Source organism: Echeneis naucrates, chromosome 17, assembly GCF_900963305.1.
Source record: "Echeneis naucrates chromosome 17, fEcheNa1.1, whole genome shotgun sequence".
Taxonomy (NCBI): domain Eukaryota; kingdom Metazoa; phylum Chordata; class Actinopteri; order Carangiformes; family Echeneidae; genus Echeneis; species Echeneis naucrates.
Window position 1 is genome coordinate 2,409,167 of NC_042527.1, and position 9,900 is coordinate 2,419,066.

Here is a 9,900-nt window from a genome sequence, read left to right on the forward strand (position 1 = left end):
TTTCATTGATGCATTCATGTGCATAATCGTTGCTCGGCTCCCTGCTAAAATACAACAACATCAGACAAGATCTCCACTTAATATGAACTCCAGTTTAAAAAATATGGACTGTTGAAAAGGTCAAATTAGAATAAACAGTTACAATGTCATCCCTAAAGCTTCATTTTTTTTTCTATTCAGTAACTTAAAAGTCATGTCATAACAAAATACTAAGAAATAAAATTCCTTTTTTGTTAAAAGTGGACAACATAAAATCTATTCACAAATCATGAGTATCATCAAAGTGTAGAATTATAACACAAAAAGACAAACCTTTACTTTTTATGGGTATCAGCTGCATCCCCTCAAAAAAGCAGCGTGGGAAACGTGACCTCCTAGCCAGACTAGATGTAAGCCTTAAGTCCTTTACTTACACTGAACTTTTGTCCTTTTTGTGTTGTGTGTTTGAATGTAGCTTGTAGGATGGGTCCTCTCTTCACCTTCTTCAAATTTTCCACCAAACATATCAAAGATAATGTATGAAAAACAAAATAATGTACTTAATTTATGCTAACACCCACCATGAAGGAGGTGGCTCTGCTCTCCATACCAGAGGCAGCTCAGTGTAATTAAGTCATGTCTGTAGGTTCAATGACTTTAGCCCTGATCGGGAATAAATCAAGGGGATAAGCTTCTACATTAATTAATACTCACTTTAACGTGAATGTAATGGCTGTAAAAGATCCACCCATGCAAATTTATCCAGTGTTTTTGTTTTGTTTATTTGGTACTCCAATTTCCACCAAAATAACAAAACAATATGTCGCCATGTTTTTAAGTTTTTTCATCATTTTGAAAAAGTCAAAGTCAAAGGATACCAACTATCCCGAAGTCCATATATTGGTTCTTTATACTATTTTATTTTGGGGCTTGTTTGTTTTTTGACCTTTGGATTAACAGAATTATTACGTTTTTGATGCTTTACATTACTTTTAAAACAAGTTCAGTCTTGGAAAAGTGTAACACTATGTTGTGTGACTCCCTTCAAATCTGTGAGCAAAGAAAAAGTGTTCCTGTTCATTCATCACTCATGGTTTTTACAAGCTTACAACAAGCATCATATCCAATAAACACCTGTTTTCAGGCTGTCTTTTGGGGGGGTTATCATTCAGCCCTACATTTAATCTTTTATTAGTTAAGTTAGTGGAATAGGGACTGGTTTGGACATGATACTGGGGCAACTGCGCCATGTGTTTAGACACAAATGCAACATCTACCAACATTTAGATTTCAATGAGCAGTGTACTGTCAGAGAAGGGCAAACCTCAAGATCCATCTGACAGAAATATCGTTTCAGCTGTCTTTATCAGCAGAGCCAACAAAAACAAGTTAGTCTTCAAAAAAAAAAAAAAAAGTTTAAAAATGAGCGTGCTTGGTCACAAACATCATCCATCCGATAATTGTACATTGTTTGCTTCCCCTGAGATCAAGGAGCCATCAGCAGTAATGGAGATATCAGCCGTTGGGTGAGTGGCAATTTGCTGCAGAAGCGTCTCCCTTTGAAGAAGCTGATTGGTCCAGTCTTGACATACGTCCTCAATTCCAGGCCCCTCCCCTCCATACTCTGGAGGCAGGATAGTTGGTGAGAAGAAGTCACCTAAACCGTCATGGTAATCAGTACCATGCATATGGATCTACAAATGAGAGAAGGACGTAAGAAGGCCAAAATGTCTGAGACCAGACCTAAAACCAGAGTAAGAGAGCAGAAACTGACGTTTTTCTGCTTACCCTCTGTTTGATCTTATCTGGCAGGAAAGGACGAATCATGGCAAACACTGGCCGGAAGAACATTGGCTCATTCACAAGATGAATTCCTCTAACTTTAAGCGGAAAAGAATCCTGACAGACACACACACAGAACCACTGAGATTAACACAATTTGCCAAATGCCACTGAAATATCCTGTGTTGTAAAATCTGTCATAATGTAGTGAGTTCTTACTAGCAAAGCTTAAGTTCTCCTTCTGTGCTAAAAATTGTTCTAAAGAGGGTGTTTTAATCAAAGCAATAAAAAAAGAATGAGAATGAACACCCATATGAAGCACAGGATCATCAAATGTGAAACGTCAGAATCAGGATTTAAGGCTTACCGAGAGCACAGAGGCTACCTTTCTGGCGAGGGAAGGGTTAATTTGCACAGCGTGGCCTAAACTCCACCCTTGAAGGTCAAATATGACTTTCAGACCCCGCATCTGCGTCTGTGGCTCCAAGGAGATGATCTCTGATGTCATCAGGCTCACCCTGAACACCTGAAATGCCGACCAGTCTTTTGGATTCCACTGGCCTGAAACAGAGGAGAGGTCTTACTGTACTTGTGTCAACAGCAAAAGCTACTGTCTGAAAACCAGTTTCTAAGATAAACTCCAAGTGAGATGAATGTTCTACAACTTATGGAGTAGTGTTGTGCGAGTCATGAACGAATCGTTCAATACTCGAGAATCACTTCACTGACTCATGAAGCATGATTCTTGGTCCCCACTGACTCATTCACTGACTCATCCCTGCTACCACTAGTTAGTTGCACAGCTAACTGAAGACACCAATCAGTATATCATTACTGTGTAACTGCTATTCTAACAGCTCTTGTAGAAACATATCAAGCTAAGCATTGTAATTGTGGCGAAAGCAACAGTTCATGTTTTTTAACTGAACTCCCCATTTCCCCTGGCGAACCGTCACTATTTCCTTCCCTGCTATGAGCTGTGAGCGAAGGAAAAACACTCGTTACAAAGCTGACGTCAACCTAGCCCCACTCAAAACACAAGACTCACTGAGCTCACAGTATGTAGCTTCAGCACGCACAAGTCGTTATCTCACCCCTTCCTCTGGGTCAGCTACAAATGGCTGCAGCTCGTGATATACTTGAGCCATAAAGATGAACGTATCACTCACTGGCACACCCCTTCCCTCCTTGCGAGCTGAATCATGGCATATGTAGTATGCACCTACTGGGTAACTGACTCTGTGACTCAAATGACTGAAAAACTTGATTCACTTGGTGAGTGACTCATTTAAATTCGATTCAGGAAAAAGAATCGAGTTTACCATTATGGAGGCTCTGAAATAAAGGACACAGAGTAACAAATAATAGACTGGTAACATGTGAACCCCTCCACACCATTAACGTCTCTCAAATTATTTGGCAATTGATCACACCTTTCTTCTCAGGAGATTACAGTACTTGTTGGTTCACTTCATCTTTGTCTAACCACAAATTATTTGTATTTATAGGTGAACACATTCCATTTTCCACTTCTTTATATACGCTCTGTGTAATAATTTGTCACCATGACATCAATTATGGGTGGCAGGCGTGGTTAACACTCTTGCCTCAAGAAGGTGCTGGCTTTGAAGCAGTGTCTTGGTGGAGTTGCATGTTGTCCTGTCTTTGGTGTTGAGTGGCTCAAGCAGTGAGTTTGAAGTATGACCAAAACAAGAAAAAGACAAAGAACAGCGATCTTCTTCTGTAATACGTTATCATATGTGACCTATGGCAGATTACCAACTGTTCTGAAGAGGCTTCAGATATTACTTATCAACTTGAGTTCAAATGATCCCATAGATAAATGAGTCATGTGGTTTCATTTATATGTAGGTATCCAAAGCAGTAGGAGAAGAAACTGGTTAAAGGGGAAATCTGTGCTTCATTTAATTATAGGAAAAAAATTGACAAATGTCAAGAATGCGAAACTATAAACAATGTCCTTACAACACGGAGGAAATATGAGAGACACGACATCACTGATGAAACTATCAAAACATGTAGCAGTGTAGTTAAGTAGAGACAGACTTGGATCAAAAGTGATAAATGACTGCAGGTAGAAGCAGATACACAACAATAGAGATTTAATGGTAAGGAGGTAGTAAATATCATCATCATTCCACTAAGGTATCATCAATGACAGCACACATTCTCCTGCAGGTGCATGCGGCAAAAGGAGCTTTTTTGGAGCTATTTCTCTAGGTCTGTTAATTGTTGTCATGAGCTCAGTTGGAGAGCTTGGATGGAGGTAAAAGTCCTCTGGTTGAGTAAATACAAAAGTTAATCAGCTGGTTTGTAAAAGAGTAAATAAAGATACCTATTTAAATAAGAACTGGCTTACATACATACACTTGTATCTACTCAATAATAATCTGTGGGACCACAGCAGTCCCCCATGTTCTTCACTAGATAGGCTCTTTTAGCTTTGTCCTTCTCTTCCTGGGGATGAGAAAATAATAGTAAGAAAACAAATTGGCAAACCACCCTGATAGTGATTACTATGAAATAAAAATTTTGTGTTCAAACTAAGCATGTTAAATCTTTCTGAAAACTTGAAAAAGATTCCTGTTCTGAATGTTTGTACATTTTCATTATCCATACCGTGTGGATTACTATGTAAACTGACCAATCCTGTAGAAGAGCACCCTGCTGCCAGTATGGTCTCGCTGTGGGAGGACGCCATGATAGGACCTGCTGAGAAGGCCGAGCACTGAGAATGGAGATAGGCAGCCACTGATGTCAGGACTCTCCCTCCGCCACCTCTGGTAATTAAGTAAAAGCTACGGAATACAGAAGCAAATTCAGGAACATCACAGCATTGACAGTGTGAGTGTTGCTGAAGCATGCTGAAGTGTGATAAAGGACAAGTGGACACAGATCGAATGTTTTGTAGCCTTTGCTGTCCTCTGTTATTTGAACCAAACCCTTAGAGTTAAACTCTCTAGGCTGCTGGAGATCATAAGGAAATGGTAAAAAATAAAATAAAATCTAATACCAGCCAAACAGAGCTTTGACTAACCTGACTGTGATGAAAACAAGTAAGCCTGTCAGCCATCAATTTAACAAAGATTCTGGTAAGGTTTCTCTGACATTATAAATGGCCTGATGGCTGGTTTTTCTGTGACAATTTCTGTGTGGACTGACCCCTTTGATACTATCACAGTATTAACACTGAACCAAGACCTGATCTGTGACCAAAGCCACACGGAGGTCCATCTTTGGACTGCATGGACCTTTAAACATCAATGATGAGCATTCATTACCTGAGTAAATGGATCTGATTGTTCAGTCTTTGGAACTACATTATTAACAAAAGCTGCTACTTTCACTTTCTGGGCACAGACACCTCAGTTGTAACAACTTAGTAACATATGATATTTATACTTCATCACCATAATGACGTTGGTTTAGATTAACGACTCTAAACATACCAGAATCTTATGGCAATCAAAAAACACTTCATCCCACAAAAATAAATCTAGGTCATGTGTTTGTACCTCTGTACTTCATAAAACTGACACAAACTGAGAAAATTTACCAGCATTGGAGAAGACCAGCTGGAACCTGCCCAGATATATGAGGATAAAGTTCAGACGTCTGTCAGACTGCTCTTGACAGACGTGGAAAAACTCAATCAGAAGTTAAAGCAAGTCGAGTTCTTCTGGGAGAATTGTAATCTACCTTCAGAGACAGCTCCACGTCGAAGTCTCTTGCCCGTAGAAACTTGAGGAGGAAGCCGTCGGAGAAGGTCCGGACCCGTGACAACTCACTGGCCTGCAGGGCTCTCTGCCTCAGGCTTAGCACGTATGGCTGCAGCTGGTCCGAGCAGTCCGGGAGCTCCATGAGCCGAAAACCGTCCATGTCGCCCTCTGCTCTGGTTACATGTCACTGAAACAGCGGCCAGAGGGTTGGGGCTACAGATGAGAGAGACAGAAACACAGATAGCCAGCCAGACAGACGGACAGAAAGAGAGACAGAAAGAGCGAGCGAGAGAGAGAGAGAGAGAGAGAGAGAGAAGCTTTGTGCAGCAACAATAGAATGAACAGCTGTACTTCCATTATTGAAGGTTTCATATAATTAAGAGCAGGAGACATGCTCAGTCTCTCCCCCTTGTGGTCATCAAGTGACTTTCATCAGTTACTGACTTATCTGCACTAACGATACTGACCTGGGGCCTCATTTATAAAACTGTGTGTAGGATCGTTACTAAACGTGAACTATGCCCAAAAGACAAAGTTTGCATACGCCAGAAAATATTCGGATTTATAAAACCCTGCGCAAGCACACTTAAAGCAAACTTCCTGTGTCGGCGTCATGTCACGCCCTGTACACGCCCATTTTTAAACATTAATAGTCGATACAAAGCACCTCATGAATATATAAAAAAAGACTGAGATACAAGTGTTATGTCTTGTTGGAGCTATGACGGATACAGGAAGAAAATAAAAAAGAAAACGTGTTTCTGAGGCGGAAGTGGAGACGCTTGTCAGTGAGGTTGAGGCCTGAATAACCATCCTGTTTGGAGGTCACAGCACCGGAATCAAAAGCCAAAAGAATTAAAGCAATGCTCCTGACGACTGCAACTTGGGGGGGGGGGGGGGGACCCAGTGCTCCTTACTGGATACAGTCTTGTTGGTCAAAATGCTGGGGGATGGGGGGGATACCATTCCTCCGTGCCACATTGTGTAACACGCTGCACGCTCTTGCAGGAGGGTAAAGAAGCCTGCCCTCCCACTAATCCAAAGCATGCCACCGGCACTTCAGGAGGCTGATGGCTGCTCCACTACTACTGACTGTGCATGGGCAAGGACCTCACTGAAGACAATTTCCTTTGCGCTTAGCACATTTAAAAACACGGTGAGGACACCGGGATGGTGTGGTTCCGGCGCCTTACCCCCTCTAATGCTGGATCCAGTTCAGCTCATAGATCCACGACAGTCATCATCATGGGCCAATAAGTCACTATGGTCCTTCCAGACCTTCTCCCTCCTAATTCTGCCATTGGCATAGTCCTCCGGCAATGCCAGCAGTGCCATGGTGCAGTGGGTTAATAGGTTTAATCAGTTTGTGCTAACCCCCACCACCAAAAATATTCTTTAGATTTAAGTGTGTGAACATTACCCTTTTCTTTATGCCTGGTTTGTTATGAAAAGCATCAAGTAGAGCTGACAAACTGAGAACAGTAAAGTATAAAGTATAACGATTGTTAATGGCCTTGTTTTCCACAGTTCCACATTTAATTGTGTGTCCACAGAATCACAGGAAAATATGTTATTTACACGTTAGCCAGATGGTTTTTTGTCATGCAGCCGCGCCATCCTCCTCCTGCGCTCCGGGAGTGGACAATATAACAGAGTGGTGGTGGTGATAGAGTAGGAATCTTTATTTAGATTTTTTAGTTAGATTCTATAAGAGATGTTTCTGAAAGAACTACTTAGTCCAGCCGCGCCATACTCCTCCTGCGCTCCGGGCGTGGACAATATAACAGAGTGGTGGTGGTGATAGAGTAGGAATCTTTATTTAGATTTTTTAGTTAGATTCTATAAGAGATGTTTCTGAAACAACTACTTAGTCCAATGTGTTACACTTATACAATGATCACAACTTTCATCCAGGTGCCAGTGATTTTATTGTACAACAACTGTATAACAGCATACAGAGAGTCTTGGATGAGCAACGGCTTATTGTGCCGCTATCTTGAGCGTCTTGTGCTCTATGACTGAGCTTGCTTCCTGCCACAACAGGACTACAGTGCCAAATAATACAAGCAATACAGCCATCACTGCTCACTGGGCTAGTTAGATATTATCTTTAAGGCACATAGGGCAGGGCGAAAGTTTGTTGTTAGGCATTTAGTCACTAGTGATGGTAAACTCGATTCTTTTCACAGAATTTAGTTTAAATGAGTCACTCACCAAAGTGAAACCAGGTTTTGAGTCATTTGAGTCACAGAGTTAGTTACCCAGTAGGTGTGTAGCCGGTTTGGTCTGACTGTCTCTGCTATAATCTCTGCGTTGTGTCTATGTGCGAGGAACGAGCCGTGGACAACTGCAGGTCTGCTTTCTGGGCGGATTTACTTTCTGTGTATTCTGTTTATTCAGTACAGCAATTTCTCATGACCAGTCTCCACAATGCATACCTCTCCTCTCTTTTAGCATTTTAACATATCTATATTAAATTTTACATTAAATTAAATCAGTAAAATAAAATACATTCATAAAACAAAACACATCTCATTCATTATCACAGAAACATTTTTCCCATCCGCCAGCAGCAGTTTTTAGTATTGTTTTTAAGTTAACAATATAACAAATGGAGCTTACATACTTGTGTAAAAACACAAAATTCAATACAGCACTTTCTCATGACCAGTCTCCACATTGCACACCTTTAAAAGAAAGGTACATAGCAAAATGCATCAGAGACGCTCTCATTGCTATGCTAACCTATCTTAAAAACAGTTCTCTCTCCATCAAAAATAACAGTGCTATACACTATAAAAAACTGACATACAGGCTAGAATGAGCGGCCTGCTGATAAAATATAACATGTGTAACCCATACAAAGTACAATTTGTAAATATGCTTAAGGTTTTTGCTATGTTTTAACACTATTTATAGGCTCCCCAAAATAACTAAGAAAAAGGATTTTTACATGAAAACTAACAGCAAAACGTGAATAGAGATAAGAGACAGATTTTGGATGAAATATAAGCAATCTAGTTTGGACATCGGTTACAGGTGCATACTGCAAGCTGCTGTGATTCAGCTCGCAAGGAGGGGGGGTAGTGTCAGTGGGTGATACGTTCATCTTTATGGCTCAAGTATATCAGGAGCTGCAGCCATTTGTAGCTGACCCGGAGGGAGGGGTGAGATAACAACTCGTGCATGCAGACGCTACGTACTGTGAGCTTGTAGTGAGTCTTGTGTTTTGAGTGGAGCTAGGTTGACGTCAGCTTTGTAACAAGTGTTTTTCCTTCGTTCACAGCTCACAGCAGGGAAGGAAATAGTGACGGTTCGCCAGGGGAAATGGGGAGTTCAGTTAAAAAGCATGAAATGTTGCTTTCGCCACAATTACAATGCTTAGCTTGATATGTTTCTACAAGAGCTGTTAGAATAGCAGTTACACAGTAATGATATACTGATTGGTGTCCTCAGTTAGCTGTGCAACTAACTAGCGGTAGCAGGGATGAGTCAGTGAGGACCAAGAATCATGCTTCATGAGTCAGTAAAGTAAATCTCAAGTAATGAACGATTCGTTCATGACTCGCACAACACTATTGGTCACTGAGTCTGGTCCAATTGTTTGTATCACAAGTTTATTGTGCTTACTTTGCTGGGATATTTCCAAAAATGTTGGTTTTACTACCCAAACACAAATTTGACTGAATGTTTTCAGCAGACAATCTTGACAATACTGACTTGAACATACTTTTGCACTTATGGTTGTTCTAATGAGCTGAACATAAAAACCAGGTCCCATGGAATCACTGACTCTGGTCAAAAAAAAAAAAAACAAAAAACCAGACCTTAGACTGCAGTGACTCTGGTTAGAAGATCAATGCTAGACATTGGATGTATTTTATATGTACAGTATACAGGTGAAAGGTCAGCAATTCAACTTAAAATATGAAACTAACATATGATATAAACTCAGTCCATGCAAAGTGAGATATGTCAAGGCTTTATTTGTTATAATCTTTCTGATCATGGCTTACAGTTTTAGAAAACCCCAAATTCTCCCCCAAAACTCTGCAAATTTGAATATTTGGAAAAGGTTCAATCAGCTAATTAATCCAAAAAAAAAAAAAAAAAAAAGAAAAGAGAGAACAAACTTGTGAAGGGTTCCTGAGTCTTTAAATGATTTCTCAGTCTGGTTCAGTAGAATTCACAACCATGGGGAAGACTACTGACCTCACAGTTGTGCAGAAAACCATCACTGACACCCTCCACAAGGAGGGAAAGCCTCAAAAGGTAATTGCAAAAAAAGCTGGATGTTCTCAAAGTGCTGTATCAAAGCACATTAACAGGGAGGATAAAAGGGAAAAGCGTGGAAGAAAAAGGTGCAGAAGCCGCAGGGATGACCGGAGTGTGGAGAGAA

At 40.6% G+C, this 9,900-nt stretch overlaps 1 protein-coding gene across 1 annotated transcript; it reads right to left on the reverse strand.

Moving 5' to 3' along the window:
- On the reverse strand, positions 1-5,851 carry ttpa (tocopherol (alpha) transfer protein). Its single transcript, XM_029525134.1, has 5 exons — positions 5,482-5,851; positions 4,427-4,580; positions 2,129-2,322; positions 1,768-1,878; positions 1-1,673 (listed from the first exon to the last, which is right to left on the reverse strand). The coding sequence occupies exons 1-5, from the start codon at positions 5,659-5,661 to the stop codon at positions 1,425-1,427; spliced, it is 888 nt and encodes a 295-aa protein (XP_029380994.1). The 5' UTR covers positions 5,662-5,851; the 3' UTR covers positions 1-1,424.
- Between the last annotated feature and the right edge of the window lie 4,049 nt (positions 5,852-9,900).

What these genes read in the sequence shown, in the direction of transcription:
- ttpa (XM_029525134.1), bottom strand. Translation starts at nt 5,661, where the DNA reads ATGGACGGTTTTCGGCTCATGGAGCTCCCGGACTGCTCGGACCAGCTG. An exon ending in ACGTGGAGCTGTCTCTGAAG is followed by an intron (nt 4,581 to 5,481) that starts GTAGATTACAAT and finishes TGTATTCCGTAG; the next exon opens with CTTTTACTTAATTACCAGAG. An exon ending in GGTGCTCTTCTACAGGATTG is followed by an intron (nt 2,323 to 4,426) that starts GTCAGTTTACAT and finishes CCTCTGTTTCAG; the next exon opens with GCCAGTGGAATCCAAAAGAC.